The sequence below is a fragment of the Oncorhynchus keta genome, chromosome 2, assembly GCF_023373465.1.
Source record: "Oncorhynchus keta strain PuntledgeMale-10-30-2019 chromosome 2, Oket_V2, whole genome shotgun sequence".
NCBI lineage: Eukaryota > Metazoa > Chordata > Actinopteri > Salmoniformes > Salmonidae > Oncorhynchus > Oncorhynchus keta.
In genome coordinates this window covers 2,575,848-2,596,505 of record NC_068422.1, presented here as the reverse complement: position 1 = coordinate 2,596,505, position 20,658 = coordinate 2,575,848, and the positions used below count along the sequence as shown (strand labels likewise).

Here is a 20,658-nt window from a genome sequence, read left to right as displayed (position 1 = left end):
AGTCAGTCCACTATTATGACCCTGTGCTGTCTCCAGTCAGTCCACTATTATGATCCTGTGTTGTCTCCAGTCAGTCCACTATTATGATCCTGTGTTGTCTCCAGTCAGTCTGCTTTTATGATCCTGTGTTGTCTCCAGTCAGTCTGCTATTATGATCATGTGTTGTCTCCAGTCAGTCTGCTATTATGATCCTGTGTTGTCTCCAGTCAGTCTGCTATTATGATCCTGTGTTGTCTCCAGTCAGTCTGCTATTATGATCCTGTGTTGTCTCCAGTCCTCCCACTATTATGATCCTGTGTTGTCTCCAGTCAGTCTGCTTTTATGATCCTGTGTTGTCTCCAGTCAGTCTGCTATTATGATCCTGTGATGTCTCCAGTCAGTCTACTATTATGACCCTGTGTTGTCTCCAGTCAGCCCACTATTATGACCCTGTGTTGTCTCCAGTTAGTCCACTATTATGATCCTGTTATGTCTCCAGTCAAACTGCTATTATGACCCTGTGCTGTCTCCAGTCAGTCCACTATTATGACCTGTGTTGTCTCCAGGCAGTCCGCTATTATGATCCTGTGTTGTCTCCAGTCAGTCTGCTATTATGATCCTGTGTTGTCTCCAGTCAGTCTGCTATTATGATCCTGTGTTGTCTCCAGTCAGTCTGCTATTATGATCCTGTGTTGTCTCCAGTCAGTCTGCTATTATGACCTGTGTTTTCTCCAGTCAGTCTGCTATTATGATCCTGTATTGTCTCCAGTCAGTCCACTATTGTGATCCTGTGTTGTCTCCAGTCAGCCCACTATTATGATCTGTGTTGTCTCCAGTCAGCCTACTATTATGATCCTGTGTTGTCTCCAGTCAGCCCACTATTGTGACCTGTGTTGTCTCCAGACAGTCTGCTATTATGACCTGTGTTGTCTCCAGTCAGTCTGATATTATGATCCTGTGTTGTCTCCAGTTAGTCCACTATTATGATCCTGTTATGTCTCCAGTCAAACTGCTATTATGATCCTGTGTTGTCTCCAGTCAGTCTGCTATTATGATCCTGTGTTGTCTCCAGTCAGTCTGCTATTATGACCTGTGTTTTCTCCAGTCAGTCTGCTATTATGATCCTGTGTTGTCTCCAGTCAGTCCGCTATTATGATCCTGTGTTGTCTCAAGTCAAACTGCTATTGTGACCCTGTGTTGTCTTCAGTCAGTCTGCTATTATGATCCTGTGTTGTCTCCAGTCAGTCCACTATTATGATCCTGTGTTGTCTCCAGTCAGTCCACTATTATGATCCTGTGTTGTCTCCAGTCAGTCCACTATTATGATCCTGTGTTGTCTCCAGTCAGTCTGCTATTATGATCCTGTGTTGTCTCCAGTCAGTCTGCTATTATGATCCTGTGTTGTCTCCAGTCAGTCTGCTATTATGATCCTGTGTTGTCTCCAGTCAGTCTGCTATTATGATCCTGTGTTGTCTCCAGTCAGTCTGCTATTATGATCCTGTGTTGTCTCCAGTCAGTCTGCTGTAATCCAGGATGCTACTCGGCAGATGATGCTGATGATTAAGATGATGATGATCTCTGTGTGTGTGTGTGTGTGTGTGTGTGTGTGTGTGTGTGTGTGTGTGTGTGTGTGTGTGTGTGTGTGTGTGTGTGTGTGTGTGTGTGTGTGTGTGTGTGTGTGTGTGTGTGTGTGTGTGTGTGTGTGTGTGTGTGTGTGTGTGTGTGTGTGTGTGTGTGTGTGTGTGTGTGTGTGTGTGTGTGTGCGTACTCCAAGTCACTCTGACTAATAATTTCCTGTTCCTCACAGAGACATCAAAGAGGGGTCGCTCTAGAATTACAGTGGCATTTGGGCATAGCATTTTTGGAAAATATTGACTACCTTTTTCTAGATTCATTTTACATTCAAATGTATTTGGGAACATCTTTCCAATCTCAATCAACTAATATGGCAGCTTAATGAATTAAAATATGGTGTACCATAAAAATAACATTGTGCCACTAGTAGGAACCAGCAGTAGTAACAATTTAACATTTTAGGTCAATTAGGATTTTCTGAAATGGGGGCCCAAAATGCTCAAAATCTAAGGTGATCAATCCTTTAAAATTAATTTTCTAAAGTGATATGATTAATAATTTTTGTCACAATGTAATTTCTCTTCACTTAAATGGACTAACACCACGTGACACCTTGGATTGACACACCACATGATCAATGGAAACATCACGTCTCTGACATCTAAAATGGTGGGATTAGCTCATAATCTTCTTTCATCTAGACCCTCTCCCCCAATAATAGTTTGCCACTGGAGGGAATGCTCAAGGTCCTTGAATATTTTTCTAATCCGTGATTTTTAAGGCAGTAACACCAATTTCATGAACTGAGTGACACATTATTCTAGTTTTAAAAAAGTATTTTAATAGCCTTCTTGGTTTTTATTGATCTAAAAAATATATTAATGACTTTTGTTCACTGTCTAGCATTCATAATAATAGATAATAGATATATCTAAATCCCCAAACATGTGTGTACTTGTGCTTTGCCATTTTTACTGTCAGCCTGGAGTGCCATTCCGATTCTACTGGAGCTGGCCCGAAGCCTGGTGAAATAACAGCCCCCGTTTGAGGCCCACATGGCCTCAAAAATAGGTCACAACAGTATGCCATTTGGGGCTCTTTGGCCTGGAGTGGGGGAAATGTTTTATAATGACAGGGTTACTGTTGATGTGTGCATTTGAGATGGGTTGATAGGTTTGTGTATAGTATGGGGTTGCTGTTCAGTCAGAGAACACTGTGTGTGTCACGCCTGCTCCTGCTCCTGCCACCCCTCTTTGCGGGCGCCAGGCGGCCCATCATTACGCACACCTGTCACCATCATTATTATTCTTTTTTTGTACCTTTATTTAACCAGGCAAGTCACTTAAGAACACATTCTTATTTTCAATGACGGCCTAGGAACAGTGGGTTAACTGCCTGTTCAGGGGGAGAATGACAGATTTGTACCTTGTCAGCTCGGGGGTTTGAACCCTGCCGCCCAATATGAGCTCCATACGCGCATATGAGCAATAGTGGACTCAACTGGACTCCATTACCTTGTTGATTGGCCCTCTATATCTTTCTGCTCCTCAGTTTGTTCCCTGTGTCAGCATTATTGTCGTTATGTTTTCCCTGTCCAGATGCTGTCCTTGTTTGTTTCTTGTCGGTTTTATTAAATGTTCTCTCCCTGTACTTGCTTCTCGTCTCCCAGCGTCTGTCCTTGGGTGTGTGTACTCTCCGTCTCATGCTGTACTGACCCACCACTAGAAGGAAAAATGTTCACATACTTCCCATTGTTGTTGCCAGTCCTCTCAACCCTTCTGTTGCTCTCTGTGTCATACTGTAGTGTTTTAAATGTTATAGTAGTCATATTGGTGTTCATATTGTAGAGGGAAACAATGTCTCCTCTACACACACACACACTTACGCACACACACGCACACTTACGCACACTTACTTACACACCCACACACTCGAGAGAGAGAGAGAGAGAGAGAGAGAGAGAGAGAGAGAGAGAGAGAGAGAGAGAGAGAGAGAGAACAGACACTTGTTCCTCCTCACAGACATCAGTTAGCTTCCTCTACACTGACTGACCTTGCTCTCATTACATCCAAACAGCAGTGTTCCATTTTCCTTTCTGTTCCTCATAGTGTGTACTTCCTATGACCTACTCTCCCCAAACAGTGCACTTATAGTAAAATCTGTCTTTGAGACCATTAGCCTGAAAGATACAGGGTTTCATAATGACATCTGGGAGGTTTGACCTGTTGAGCATGTCTGTCTTTTCTCTATAGTGGATCAGAGTGCTCTTTGTCTCCAGAACAAAGACCAATTCTATGTCCCAAATGGAACCCTATTCCCAATGTAGTGCTCTCTACGGGGCCTAGTCAAAAGTAGTGCACTATATAGGAAATAGTAGGGTGTCATTTGGAATGCACTCAAAGACTCTCCCTCCTGAAGACAGAGCTGTCAGATGGACAGGACCTGGTATTCTGTTCTCTACTTGTCTGTCTTGTACTCACACTTGCACCTGTCTTTAATTATTAGCACTGATTTTGCAGATAAACTACTGAGTTTATGAAGTGGTTTAGTCTTCGGACAGGTGTGGAAAATCTGCACCTGATATACAGTGTGCTCAGTTATACACCCTTAAAATATACCAAGTCGCTCTCGCGCTCTCTTGCTGTCTTGCTCTCTTGCTCTCTCGCTCTCTCTCTTGCTCTCTCTCTTGCTCTCTCTCTCATCTTCTCACTGTCTGGCTTTGGCATACTGTATAGGTGGGGGGAAGTTTATGGTCAACTCTCAGGTTTGTCTCCAAGCTAGTTTGCTGCAAGGCCCTTTCTCTCTGTGAGGAATGCATCCTCCCATCCTCTATACTATGCTGTTTTCATTCCAAGCTGCGTCTCTGCCCTAGAATATAGGCCAACTTTGGTCAATACTAATGCTATTGTATAGTACTTTGATGTGCCCAGCTGTTGACATTTTCTATTGCCCTATTGTTTTGTATGTGTGCCTATGCACTATAGAGTAATATGATTCAGTATATCATGTTCAATATATCATGCCAGAAGAAATGTTCCAATTAGATTACGGAAGTTTACTGGAAAATATAGTAAGTACATCAAAAGGCCATTGAACTACAGTCCCAGGGATGTATGAAATGTTCTGTACGTTTCTATTATTTCCTTCCATTCAGTAATTAAACTGATCTGGCTTATCACATTCATTAATTGATTCATTAACTGGCAGGTTGTCACGTTCTGACCTTTATTTCCTTTGTTTTGTCATTATTTAGTATGGTCAGGGCGTGAGTTGGGGTGGGCAGTCTATGTTTGTTTTTCTAGGTTTTGGGTATTTCTATGGTTCTCAATCAGAGGCAGGTGTCATTAGTTGTCTCTGATTGAGAATCATACTTAGGTAGCCTGGGTTTCACTGTGTGTTTGTGGGTGATTGTTCCTGTCTCTGTGTTTGCACCAGATAGGACTGTTTTTGGTTTTCCACATTTATTGTTTTGTTAGTTATTTCACGTCTAGTTCCTTTATTAAAGAACATGAATAACCACCATGCTGCATTTTGGTCCGCTTCTCCTTCACCACAGGAAAACCCTTACACAGGTGTAAAAGTAAAGGAGTAGTACTTCAGCCCTCGAAGGCTGGTAGTTGAATAACTCTGACCTTTATAGTAACTTCACATTGTGTACACTTCTCATACCCCAGGCACTTCTGTAGGCTCTTTTCATATGTTAGCTTTCTTGTAAAGGCTCAAAGAGTGAAGCACTCTATCAGATAATTACTCAGCTAGTTTTGTTTAATAACAGAAAAGGCAACCGGATGCATAAGTGAATGGTGTATTAAATCAAGTTGTCCGCTCTGTATGGAATGGCGTTTGGGTCTTTGCAAACTGGAGGTAAGCTATTCTCCTACTATGTTGACTTCCGTTTGCAGGATGACAAAGTAACTCACAAATATCTTTGATACAGATGTTATTAGCAATTTCTGGGGACAGTTTTGGGGACCAAGCTTTAGCTTGACCAGAAACTGCAATAATTTCAATATTCTTAGCAATGATTTAGGAATCCATGTGACTAAGTATTAAGGCAGACACTTGTTGTTCTCCTATTGAAATTGAACTTCAGTACATGAAAATAACTAGCTAGCTAGAAAACAAAAAAAGCTAGCCAGCTACCTAGCCCTGTGGCCCCAAGCTAACATTATAAGCAATTCGCTTAATCTGGCTAGTGTAGCTTGACCGAACCAGGTTGACCATCATCAACCAAATACGAAAACAGACATATTTGGGGTATTTTAGATGATGCACCTAACTAGCTATGTTTTGGGGGGAGAAAATTGTTAGCATCCATGAGGTAGCTACGCTTTTGTATGATGAGCACTGTCCCAGAGCTTGGGGGAGTGTGTTTCTGACCAGCACTGTCCCAGAGCTTGGGGAAGTGTGTTTCTGACTAGCACTGTCCCAGAGCTTGGGGAAGTGTGTTTCTGACCAGCACTGTCCCAGAGCTTGGGGGAGTGTGTTTCTGACTAGCACCGTCCCAGAGCTTGGGGGAGTGTGTTTCTGACCAGCACTGTCCCAGAGCTTGGGGGAGTACGTTTCTGACCAGCACTATCCCAGAGCTTGGGGAAGTGTGTGTCTGACCAGCACTGTCCCAGAGCTTGGAGAAGTGTGTGTCTGACCAGCACTGTCCCAGAGCTTGGGGAAGTGTGTTTCTGACCAGCACTGTCCCAGAGCTTGGGGAAGTGTGTTTCTGACCAGCACTGTCCCAGAGCTTGGGGAAGTGCGTTTCTGACCAACACTGTCCCAGAGCTTGGGGAAGTGTGTTTCTGACTTGTGGAGCCTGCCTGCCTGCCTGCCTTACTCCGTTTAATGAGATGTGCTGATATGTAATTGGGGCGCAATGAGAGCTGTTCATTTCTGTTGGGGACAAGTTGGAACTCCTTCAGAACGACAAGGGGTAACCCAGTGGACACTGACGTCAATTCAACGTTTATTCCACGATAGTTCAACGTAATTTCAATGAAATGATGTGGAAACAACGTTGATTCAACCTGTGTGTGTCAATAACCATTGATAAATATCAATTGTTGTCAGACTTTTGTATACAAAACATTAAGAACACCTGCTATGATCACTTATTGATGTCACTTGTTAAATCCACTTCAAATATGTAGATGAAGGGGAGGGGACGGGTTAAATAAGGATTTGTAAGCCTTGATACAACTGAGACATGGATTGTGGATGTGTGCCATTCAGAGGGTGAATGGGTAAGACAAAAGATTGAAGTGTCTTTGAATGGGGTATGGTATTGGGTGCCAGGCGCACCGGTTTGAGTGTGTCAAGAACTGCAACGCTACTGGGTTTTTCACCTTCAACAGTTTCCCGTCTTTCACGAATAGTCCACCACCCAAATTACATCCAGCCAACTTGACACACCTGTGGGAAGCATTGGAGTCAACATGGTCCAGCATCCCTGTGGAATGCTTAAGACATCTTGTAGGGTCCATGCCCCAATGAATTCAGGCTGTTCTGAGGGTAAAAGTGTGGGGTTGGAAGGGCTGAGAATGTTTTGTTGATCGGCCGGGGACCTGGACAAATCTGTTTGCCCATGCTGGGGCTGCAGACTGCTATATCAGTCCACTAATACACTATTAAAGGCCCAGTGAAAGTTACCTTTAATAAAAACCGGAGGGTGGATAGCACTTGGATGTTCACCGGAATTGCATGTCTTTCTCTTTTTAAAGTAGGTTTTAAATCCTCGCAAAGATCCTATAAAACTGGTTCTGGGAAACAATATCTGATGTGCCAATCTGTACTTTCTGCAAAAAAAGTCCCACCTGTCTCTAAAAACACTCTCTGTGAAATTCAACGTGTGCCAAATCACCCAACAGAGCAAGATCAGCCATCATCCAACAGAGCAAGCAAAGATCAGCAATCATCCAACAGAGCAAGGAGAGATCAGCTATCATCCAACAGAGCAAGATCAGTCATCATCCAACAGAGCAAGGAAAGATCAGCTATCATCCAACAGAGCAAGATCAGCCATCATCCAACAGAGCAAGATCAGCCATCATCCAACAGAGCAAAGAAAGTTCAGCTATCATCCAACAGAGCAAGATCAGCCATCATCCAACAGAGCAAGGAAAGATCAGCCATCATCCAACAGAGCAAGATCAGCCATCATCCAACAGAGCAAGCAAAGATCAGCCATCATCCAACAGAGCAAGATCAGCCATCATCCAACAGAGCAAGATCAGCCATCATCCAACAGAGCAAGCAAAGATCAGCCATCATCCAACAGAGCAAGGAAAGATCAGCCATCATCCAACAGAGCAAGATCAGCCATCATCCAACAGAGCAAGGAAAGATCAGCCATCATCCAACAGAGCAAGGAAAGATCAGCTATCATCCAACAGAGCAAGGAAAGATCAGCTATCATCCAACAGAGCAAGATCAGCCATCATCCAACAGAGCAAGGAAAGATCAGCCATCATCCAACAGAGCAAAGAAAGTTCAGCTATCATCCAACAGAGCAAGATCAGCTATCATCCAACAGAGCAAGATCAGCCATCATCCAACAGAGCAAGGAAAGATCAGCCATCATCCAACAGAGCAAGATCAGCTATCATCCAACAGAGCAAGGAAATATCAGCTATCATCCAACAGAGCAAGGAAAAATCAGCTATCATCCAACAGAGCAAGGAAAGATCAGCCATCATCCAACAGAGCAAGGACAGATCAGCTATCATCCAACAGAGCAAGGAAGGATCAGCTGTCATCCAACAGAGCAAGATCAGCCATCATCCAACAGAGCAAGGACAGATCAGCTATCATCCAACAGAGCAAAAACAGCCATCTAATGGATCTTGATACATTGGCCTGGAATAATGGCTCTGAAACAGCACCCCCTATTCCCTATATAGTGTACTACTTTCTAATCAGAGCCAATAGTTTTTAGATTTGAGTATTTTTTTATTTTTCACCTTTATTTAACTAGGCAAATCAGTTAAGAACAAATTCTTATTTTCATTGACGTCCTAGGAACAGTGGGTTAAACTGCCTTGTTCAGGGGCAGAACGACATATTTTTACCTTGTTTGCCAGGAGATTCGATCTTGCAACCTTTCGGTTACTAGTCCAATGCTCTAACCACTAGGCCACCTGACGTCCCTTCCTATTTAGCAGATGCTCTTATCCAGAACGACTTACATTTTCGTGTGCATACATTTTTGTACTGGTCCCCCGTGGGAATCGAAACCAAAACCCTGCAAGCGCCATGCTCTACCAACTGAGCCACACGAGACCATAGTGCATCCACCATATAGGGAATAGGATGCCATTCGGGACGCATCCTGAATCAATGCCATAGAGAGGCTAGTTAGTAATGACAGCTGGAACAAAAGGGAAGGAGAGATTTAATCTGGTTTCCTTTGGAGCTTCTTCAGGTCCAGGAGGAGAGAGACAATTAATTAACAACGAAACACTGAGACACTCAGACATGTCTTCATTGAATCTTTTAATTTGAGCTGCCCCTCTACTCTCTAGCAACTCACCCTCTTCCCTCAGTTCACAACCACACCACTGTCACGTAGAACTCCACTACTACAACCACACCACTGTCATGTAGAACTCCACTACTACAACCACACCACTGTCCTGAAGAACTCCACTACTACAACCACACCACTGTCCTGTAGAACTCCACTAGTACAACCACACTACTGTTCTGTAGAACTCCACTACTACAACCACAACACTGTCATGTAGAACTCCACTACTTACAACCACACCACTGTCCTGTAGAACTCCACTACTACAACCACACCACTTTCCTGTAGAACTCCACTACTACAACCACACTACTGTCCTGTAGAACTCCACTACTACAACCACACCACTGTCATGTAGAACTCCACTACTACAACCACACCACTGTCCTGTAGAACTCCACTACTACAACCACACCACTGTCCTGTAGAACTCCACTACTACAACCACACCACTGTCCTGTAGAACTCCACTACTACAACCACACCACTGTCCTGTAGAACTCCACTACTACAACCACACCACTGTCATGTAGAACTCCACTACTACAACCACACCACTGTCCTGTAGAACTCCACTACTACAACCACACCACTGTCCTGTAGAACTCCACTACTACAACCACACCACTGTCCTGTAGATCTCCATGACTACAACCACACCACTGTCCTGTAGAACTCCACTACTACAACCACACCACTGTCCTGTAGAACTCCACTACTACAACCACACCACCGTCCTGTAGATCTCCACTACTACAACCACACCACTGTCCTGTAGAACTCCACTATTACAACCACACCACTGTCCTGTAGAACTCCACTACTACAACTACACCACTGTCCTGAAGAACTCCACTACTACAACCACACCACTGTTGTGTGGAACTCCACTACTACAACCACACCACTGTCCTGTAGATCTCCACAACTACAACCACACCACTGTCCTGTAGATCTCCACAACTACAACCACACCACTGTCCTGTAGATCTCCACTACTACAACCACACCACTGTCCTGTAGGACTCCACTACTACAACCACACCACTGTCCTGTAGATCTCCACTACTACAACCACACCACTGTTCTATAGAACTCCACTAATACAACCACACCACTGTCATATATAACTCCACTACTACAACCACACCACTGTCCTGTAGAACTCCACTATTACAACCACACCACTGTCATGTAGAACTCCACTACTACAACCACACCACTGTCCTGTAGAACTCCACTACTACAACCACACCACTTTCCTGTAGAACTCCACTATTACAACCACACCACTGTCATGTAGAACTCCACTACTACAACCACACCACTGTCCTGTAGAACTCCACTATTACAACCACACCACTGTCATGTAGAACTCCACTACTACAACCACACCACTGTCCTGTAGATCTCCACAACTACAACCACACCACTGTCCTGTAGATCTCCACTACTACAACCACACCACTGTCCTGTAGGACTCCACTACTACAACCACACCACTGTCCTGTAGATCTCCACTACTACAACCACACCACTGTTCTATAGAACTCCACTAATACAACCACACCACTGTCATATATAACTCCACTACTACAACCACACCACTGTCCTGTAGAACTCCACTATTACAACCACACCACTGTCATGTAGAACTCCACTACTACAACCACACCACTGTCATGTAGAACTCCACTACTGCAACCACTCCACTACTACAATCACACTACTGTCCTGTAGAACTCCACTACTACAACCACACCACTGTTCTATAGAACTCCACTACTACAACCACACCACTGTTCTATAGAACTCCACTACTACAACCACACCACTGTCCTGTAGATCTCCACAACTACAACCACACCACTGTCCTGTAGATCTCCACTACTACAACCACACCACTGTCCTGTAGATCTCCACTACTACAACCACACCACTGTCCTGTAGATCTCCACTACTACAACCACACCACTGTCCTGTAGATCTCCACAACTACAACCACACCACTGTTCTATAGATCTCCACTACTACAACCACACCACTGTCCTGTAGATCTCCACTACTACAACCACACCACTGTCCTGTAGATCTCCATGACTACAACCACACCACTGTCCTGTAGATCTCCACTACTACAACCACACCACTGTCCTGTAGATCTCCATGACTACAACCACACCACTGTCCTGTAGAACTTCACTACTGCAACCACTCCACTACTACAACCACACCACTGTTCTGTAGAACTCCACTACTACAACCACACCACTGTTCTATAGAACTCCACTACTACAACCACACCACTGTTCTATAGAACTCCACTACTACAACCACACCACTGGCCTGTAGATCTCCACTACTACAACCACACCACTGTCCTGTAGATCTCCACTACTACAACCACACCACTGTCCTGTAGATCTCCACAACTACAACCACACCACTGTTCTATAGATCTCCACTACTACAACCACACCACTGTCCTGTAGAACTCCACTACTACAACCACACCACTGTTCTATAGAACTCCACTACTACAACCACACCACTGGCCTGTAGATCTCCACAACTACAACCACACCACTGTCCTGTAGATCTCCACTACTACAACCACACCACTGTCCTGTAGATCTCCACTACTACAACCACACCACTGTCCTGTAGATCTCCATGACTACAACCACACCACTGTCCTGTAGATCTCCACTACTACAACCACACCACTGGCCTGTAGATCTCCACAACTACAACCACACCACTGTCATGTAGATCTCCACTACTACAACCACACCACTGTCATGTAGATCTCCACTACTACAACCACACCACTGTCCTGTAGATCTCCACTACTACAACGACACCACTGTCCTGTAGATCTCCACTACTACAACCACACCACTGTCCTGTAGATCTCCATGACTACAACCACACCACTGTCCTGAATCAATGCCATAGAGCGTCCCGAATGTCGCCACTATTATTTACGGCTTTTCTTTAATCATTCGTTAATCATATCTCTTACTTTTTGGGGGGTATTGTCTTAAAACTGCATTGTTGGTTAAGGGCTTGTAAGTAAGCATTTCACTGTAAGGTCTACTACACCTGTTGTATTCAGCTCATGTGACTAATAACATGTGATACGTGTGTGAGCCACTGCACTGGACTGATGGTAGAGGGGAACATGTCAGTGGTTGTGTGGGTGTCTATGTGTGTGTGTGTGTGTGTGTGTGTGTGTGTGTGTGTGTGTGTGTGTGTGTGTGTGTGTGTGTGTGTGTGTGTGTGTGTGTGTGTTTCTGCCTTTTTCCATGAGTGTGTGTTTGCTCTATTAATAACAATCATATTTGAGTGGTTTCCAATTTGAACGACGAGGTAAATATAACATTGTGAGTCGTATAGGGAGCTCATCACATTAGTATCATTTATTACTGTAGTTATTAAAGGGATGGAACACCTACTAAGCCCTGTGTAGAAAGAAATAGTACCCAAAAATGGTACCCTATTGCCTATATATTGCACTACTTTTGACCAGAGACGATTTAGAAAATAGCGTGCCATTTGGGACGCAGACAAAAAAAGACAACGATGGAAAAATAATTTCACCTTGAAACAGAATCTCACTCCATGATCTCCTTGCACTTTGTTTTTTGCTTGACAGAATACACCACAACAATCACTTATCCAATCAGTTACAATATGTACTGACAGATAGAATTGAGTGGCCACAACTACTATACACTTTGGCTGGTGAGCATAGATGTGTGTCAGCTGCAAAGTCTGTCTCTGACCTCTGACTTCCCAACATAGGAAGTGTCCTTGTTTTGTTCCTATATAACTCAACAAATGCCACACACACACACACACACACACACACACACACACACACACACACACACACACACACACACACACACACACACACACACACACACACACACACACACACACACACACACACACACACACACACACACACACACACACACACACACACACACATCTAATCCTGATCTTTCGTCACCTCTCACAACTTCTCCACTTATCTTTAACACCTAATTGACCAGGAAATGAGTTGACGGAACAAAGGGCCAGATCATGTATCTGTATCTGTCAATCATTTACAGAGCTTAGCTTCATTACTGTGTTACTCACACACCCTCCCAAATACTGATGGCCTTGTCTTCTGAGGATGTTCAGAGGAAGTTCAGAGGAAGTAGAAAGATGTGCCACGTCTAATGCTAATAGAATGTTGCCAGATATTTCAGTTGCAAAATGTCACTCACTTTATTTAACTCATCCAATGCTGGTACAGTGCTGTTAATATACATGCTGGTATGTACGGAGTAGAGTCTAAAACATATTACCCCAGGCCAGGACTCACTTGGGTTGCATTTACACATGGAGCCCAAATCCTATCTTTACACATCAGATTTTTTTGAGCTGATCTGATTGGTCAAAAGACCAATTACTGAAAAACATATCAGAATTGGGCTGACTGTGTAACCGCAGCCTTAGTGTCTACCACAGAAGAAGGAAATGAGGCATTCAGATACCTGCAATGACCTGAGAATTATTCGGAACAGACAAACAGACTTACATTGTGGTATGTAAAATGCCTTCCTCTGGGCCTTCAGTAGTACAATCTTCTTTCATCAATCAATCAACCAATCATCCAGTCAATCAATCAACCATTCAATCAATTAAGCAATCCATTACCCTAACCCCATCTCTCTGTCGCCACCTGTAGGTTTCGGGATGTCCACTCCAGTGACAGTAGCAGGGAAGGTGTTCCTGATCTTCTACGGTCTCCTCGGCTGCGCAGCCACCATCTTGTTCTTTAACCTCTTCCTGGAACGCATTATCACCCTCCTGGCTGTGGTCATGAAGGCCGTGAGGGAACGGCGCATTCGGAACTCCGGCCTCCTCCCGCCGGGTATCCGCCATGACTTCTCAGCGTGTTCTTTCCCGGGGTGGAAGCCGTCTGTCTACCACGTCATGTTGATCCTGGGGCTATCCGCCATCATCATCTCCTGCTGCGCCTCGGCCATGTACACCCCCGTGGAGGGATGGGCCTACCTCGACTCACTCTACTTCTGCTTCGTCACATTCAGGTAAGGTCGGAGCTCGGAGAGGTGGGCCAGATAGTAACTGGCTGGAGGGTTCTCTTTACGAATCTTGAGTCTGACTGAAGGGAAAATCTAATGGGTAGAGTAACTATCGTGTCGTTTTTCCCTTCATCAAGGCACTGCACTGTGGCTGGTCCTGTTCTTCAACCTCTTCTTTTGTGTGTGTATGTGTATGTCTCTTCCCTAAACTTATCTGGTTTTCCAGAAATCCCTGTTGGAAGATTCCTGTGTAGAACTTTATAATAACTCAACATAATGAAGGATTTATAATTTATTACTAAATCGTTATTAATCATTACTTTCACATTTGTAAGTGATAGTAACCTAGTTATTCACACATTTGTAAACCACTTTTAAAGCATTTAATAATGATTTATAAGATCATTCATAAGATATTTAATATAGGTCCTTATAAACCATTTCCTAATCGTTATTCAAGTATTTTTTGCGTAGCCTCATCTAAAGTGTGGGCCATTTATACTTTATAAATATAAATGTCTCGAGTGAACAGTGTAATTTCTCATCAAAAGATGGACATTCCAGCAGTACCTGATGCTCCTTAAAATGAGCCACCCATGTGGCACAGTGTTCTGGGCCACTAGAGATTCTGGGTTCATGTCCAGGCTCTGTCGCAGCCGGCCCTGACCGGAAGACCCATGGGGCGGTGCACAATTGGCCCAGCGTCATCCGAGTTAGGGGAAGGTTTGGCTGGCAAGGATGTCCTTGTCCCATTACGCACTAGGTCTCAAAATGTCCCCTAGAACACAGAGGATGTTAAGTTAAGAAAATATATAGAAAATGTGCATTTTTTGGAAGTGAGTTTTCTACTGAAACTAAAGTGAATGTAAACAGTCACACTTAGACCCTAGAACATATCAATGGTTAAATAATAATCACAAATGCACAGAATGTTAAACTAAAAATATTTTCTAATAAAATCATGAGCTGGAGCACACCCAGAGAAAATGTTTTAATGTAGAGGTGCTGACTAAAGTTTTTTTTTACCCAATAAATGACTGGGAGGTTATACATATGGAGTGTGCGCCAGCTCATGATTTTTATTAGACAATTTGTTGCATTACAACCTGTAATTTAAATGGAATTTTATTTGTATTTCATGTAATGGACATACACAGAATGGTCCAAATTGGTGAAGTGAAATGAAAAAAATGTACTTGTTTCAAAAAAAAAATTAAAATTAAAACCACACAAGTGGTGTGTGCAACGCATATGTTTTCACCCTCTTTGCTATGAAGCCCTAAATAAGATCTGGTGCAACCAATTACCTTCAGAAGTTACATAATTAGTTAAATAAAGTCTACCTGTGTGCAATCTAAGTGTCACATGATCTGTCACATGATCTCAGTATACATACACCTGTTCTGAAAGGCCCCAGAGTCGGCAACACCACTCAGCAAGGGGCACCACCAAGCAAGCGGCACCATGAAGACCAAGGAGCTCTCCAAACAGGTCAGGGACAAAGTTGTGGAGAAGTAAAGATCAGGGTTGGGTTATTAAAAAATATCAGAAAATTTGAACATCACACAGAGCACCATTAAATCCGTTATTAAAAAATTGAAAGAATATGTGTCACGTTCTGACCTTAGTTCTTTTGTTATGTCTTTCTTTTAGTATGGTCAGGGCGTGAGTTGGGTGGGTTGTCTGTTAGTTTTTCTATGATTTGGTATTTCTGTTTGGCCTGGTATGGTTCTCAATCAGAGGCAGCTGTCAAATCGTTGTCCCTGATTGAGAACCATACTTGGGTAGCCTGTTTTTCACCCTTGAGTTGTGGGTGATTGTTTTCTGTTTTGTGTCTACACCAGACAGGACTGTTTCGTTTCATTCATTCTCCTTTGTTATTTTGTTTAGTGTTCTCGTGATAATAAATGATCAATATGGACACTTACCACGCTGCGCATTGGTCCTCCTCTTCTCCTTCATACGACGACCGTTACAATATGGCACCACAACAAACCTGCCAAGAGAGGTCCACCCACAAAAACTCACGGACCAGGCAAGGAGGGCATTAATCAGAGAGGCAACAAAGACACCAAAGATACCCTGAAGTAGCAGCAAAGCTCCACAGCGGGGATTGGAGTATCTGTCCACAGGACCATTTTCAGCCGTACACTCCACAGAGCAGGGCTTTACGGAAGAGTGGCCAGAAAAAAATACATTGCTTAGAAACATAATAAGCAAACACATTTGGTGTTCGCCAAAAGGCATGTGGGAGACTCCCCAAACATATGGAAGAAGGTACTCTGGTCAGATGAGACAGAAGTGTAGCTTTTTGGCCATCAAGGAAAACGCTATGTCTGGCGCAAACCCAACACATCTCATCACCCAGAGAACACCATCCCCACAGTGAAGCATGATGGTGGCAGCATCATGCTGTGGGGATGTTTGTCATCGGCAGGGACTGGGAGACTGGTCAGAACTGAAGGACTGATGGATGGCGCTAAATACAGGGAAATTCTTGAGGGAAACCTGTTTCAGTCTTCCAGAGATTTGACACTGGGACGGGGACGGTCTTGAAATGGCCTAGTCAAAGCCCAGACCTCAATCCAATTGAAAATCTGTAGTATGACTTCTTAGGGATAGGTGTCCTGCTAGTGCGCAATTCAAATAAATAATCGTAATATTAAATATTCATTAACATACAAGAATCTTGTATCATTTAAATGCTTAAATTCTTGTTAATCTAACTGCATTGTCCGATTTACAATTGGCATTACAGCGAAAGCATACCATGCGATTGTCTGAGGGAGAATTGTCATCAACTACACTAATTAGCATAGCACAACGGTCAAAAAATATTACTAGAAAATATTCATATTCATGAAATCACAAGTGAAATATAGTTAAACACAGTTTAGCCTTTTGTTAATCGCCCTGTCATCTCAGATTTTGAAATTATGCTTTATAGCCAAAGCAAGACAAACGTTTGTGTAAGTTTTTCGATAGCCTAGCATAGCATTATGTCCAGCTAGCAGCAGGAATCTTGGTCACGAAAATCAGAAAAGCAATCAAATTAACCGTTTACCTTTGATGTTCTTCGGATGTTTTCACTGACGAGACTCCCAGTTAAACAGAAAATGTTCCTTTTGTTCCATAAAGATTATTTTTATACCCAAAATAACTCCTTTTGTTGGTCACATTATGTTGAGATATCCACAGGAAATAGTGGTCACAACAACGCTGAAAAAAAATCAAAATTATGTGTATAATATCGACAGAAACATGGCAAACGTTTTTTATAATCAAACCTTAAGGTGTTTTTCAAATATCTATTCGATAATATATCAACTGAGACAATTGGCTTTTCAGTAGGAGCGAGAAGAAAAATGACTATCTGATTCATCAATTAATAATAAACTCTTTAATAATCCATTATTGATGCTTTATTAAGTGGAGTTGTCATAAAGTGCTACCGATTCCTGGAATTAGGAGGTAATAAGTAGGAAATCCTCCAACAGGACTTCTGGGGAATTTGGGGAAAGTTACTGGGATTCTGAACCCTAGTCTCAGGGGGATAAATACAGGCAATAAAGCCACTCTTCTTCTTTTTCTTCCTCCTCCTCCTCCAGTACCATCGGCTTTGGGGACCTGGTGTCGAGCCAGAGAGCAGACTATGAGTACCAGCCACTGTACCGTCTAGCCAACTGCCTGTTCATCCTTATGGGCGTGTGTTGCATCTACTCTCTGTTCAACGTCATCTCCATCGTCATCAAACAGGTAAATGTTGAACATTGGAAATGAGTCTGTCGACAATATTGTATTTTTAATCCTCTGTCATTTTGTATGTATGCATTGTTGTACTCAAATGTCTCAGGCAACTCTCTGTATTTGAAATGTCTAATCAAATTCCCTCCATGCTTCTTTCATTCAGGTGCTCAACTGGATGCTTCAGAACTTATGCTGCCAGCGGTGTAAAATCAAGTCCAACTCTTTCCCATTGGGTCGCCGCAATGCCATCCGGCCTGGTTCGAGAATCCGTAAAGGTCGCTTCCGAATCAAACGCACGCCGGACTCGGGGGATTCGGGACCCTGCGAAAGCGACATGGAGGGAGGAGGACGCAGACTCTCGGGAGAGATGATTTCAATGAAGGACCTGACGGCCTCGAATAAGGTCTCACTGGCACTCATGCAGAAGCAGTTATCAGAGTCCGCTAACGGTTATCCCAGGACGGTGTGTGGCGGCTCGAGACATAACGGGTTCTCTGGAGGAGTGGGCGCTCTGGGGATCATGAACAACAGGCTGGCAGAGACCAGCAACTCCAGGTAGAACTGAGCAGTGTTTCTCGTCTTCTAGTCCGTGGACAGGCACTGGTCTGTGGGATGGGACTTTCAGTCCAAGAGATGAGTAGCTGACTTAATTTAAGCGCTCCCTCATGGAGTAAAGACCATAGACTGCTTGTCTTAATGAAAAGGTTGAGACACACTGGAGAGAACCCTGCAGGAAAATGTGCTTAAGAAGACATACTGATGGAGAGAAACAGAGGCGCTTAAAGATTCTGCAAAGTTTCATGTGATGAACTATACTTGCTATCACTCTTGTCATGCTTGATTATGTCTGGTCCTTCGTTGGAAGAGCATGATGATATGCATGACATTTTTAGGGATGTAATCAACATCCTGTGATGATGATGATGATGATGATGATGATGATGATGATGATGATGATGATGATGATGATGATGATGATGATGATGATGGACAGTTGTAGTGATACTGTGGGAAGGAAAGTAACCTTCTTGTAACTGAACTTTGGAAGGTCAAAACACTACATTTTGCTCTCTGACTCAAAGCAACCGGAGAACATTTTCACTGATATAGCAGTGGTATTCTTCAGGATAATTAGTTAGCCATACCTGAGTAGATCTCTGAGGCTGTATGTATCATGCGTCTTAGATACAGAGAGACAGAAAGTGAGATAGATCCTAGATCAGCACTCCTCCTCTGAGACTTGATACATTTTGACTTCTACAGTGTACTGTACTGGAAGAGGCAACTCTGTGTGATCATTATTAGGCTACATCATTATCGCTTCCCCAATAATTCTGACATTTATAAGTAGATTTGAATGTAAAGGTTGAGTTGGTACTGTAGCTGTCATCTCTGTATGGTATAACTATGCATTCCATGTCTCATGGTGGAGAACAATAGGAACTCATCTACATATCAGATCCACGTACAGATCTGTCCTGAAGTATGGAAGCTGAACCATAGAGAGACTAACCTTACAGACCTGTCCTGAAGTATGAAGCTGAACCATAGAGAGACTAACCTTACAGACCTGACCTGAAGTATGGAAGCTGAACCATAGAGAGACTAACCTTACAGACCTGTCCTGAAGTATGAAGCTGAACCATAGAGAGACTAACCTTACAGACCTGTGCTAAAGTACGGAAGCTGAACCATAGAGTGACTAACCTTACAGACCTGTCCTGAAGTAGGGAAGCTGAACCATAGAGACTAACCTTTACAGACCTGTCCTGAAGTATGGAAGCTGAACCATAGAGTGACTAACCTTACAGACCTGTCCTGAAGTATGGAAGCTGAACCATAGAGCGACTAACCTTACAGACCTGTCCTGAATTATGGAAACTGAACCATAGAGAGACTAACATTACAGATCTGTCCTGAAGTAGGGAAGCTGAACCATAGAGAGACTAACCTTACAGACCTGTCCTGAAGTATGGAAGCTGAACCATAGAGAGACTAACCTTACAGATCTGTCCTGAAGTATGGAAGCTGAACCATAGAGAGACTAACCTTACAGACCTGTCCTGAAGTATGGAAGCTGAACCATAGAGCGACTAATCTTAAAGATCTGTCCTGAAGTATGGAAGCTGAGCCATAGAGAGAATAACCATAGGGATGGCAAACCTAGTCTCAACTACTATATGAATAGAATGACTTGAATGGAGAGTCAAGCCATTCATGTCAATGTTCTGTGATGGGTGGGCCGGCGACCATATGGATTGTACCCATGCGAGGAAGTACAAGCAAGAAATCATTATATTTCTATGGTCTCAAGCAATCATCTTGATACTAGTCTCATCTTAAGCTCAGGTGACTGATTCTGTTGGGGAAGAGGAGACAGGTTCAGCACGACCCTAATCACCCCTCAACCCTTCCCTCTGGCCCTAGCGCTTTGATGTTTAACAATCTGTAAGGTAGAAGCAATATGGTGGAAGCTCCAACACTTCACTGTTGATACCTATCCAAACCCTTCAGATCTGCCAATTTAGGGCCAACGGGAAGGGTAAAACAAATCATTCAGACAGACTGGCTGGTGTTTTCGTATGGGGTTCATGCTACTGCTGTACTGTGATGCTACTGCTGTACTGCAGACCAGCTCTGTTATGTCAGTCAGTTCAGTGAGCTCCTAGTAAGATATTCCGCAACTGAGCCTGAGTGCAGGTCTTCAAACAGTCATTTCCTTTTCTCAAGATGGAT

The 20,658-nt window shown here is 43.4% G+C and overlaps 1 protein-coding gene across 1 annotated transcript in view; it reads left to right on the top strand.

Annotated features, from left to right (window-relative positions):
* LOC118371532 (potassium channel subfamily K member 12-like) overlaps positions 1 to 20,441 on the top strand; it is a 110,451-nt gene extending 90,010 nt beyond the window's left edge. Inside the window, exons 2-4 of the mRNA XM_052470757.1 lie at positions 13,818 to 14,181; positions 17,784 to 17,931; positions 18,086 to 20,441. Of these exons, the coding sequence (XP_052326717.1) occupies positions 13,818 to 14,181; positions 17,784 to 17,931; positions 18,086 to 18,481 (908 nt within the window). The 3' untranslated portion in view covers positions 18,482 to 20,441. The remainder of the gene's footprint in view (positions 1 to 13,817; positions 14,182 to 17,783; positions 17,932 to 18,085) is intronic.
* Positions 20,442 to 20,658: the final 217 nt, after the last annotated feature.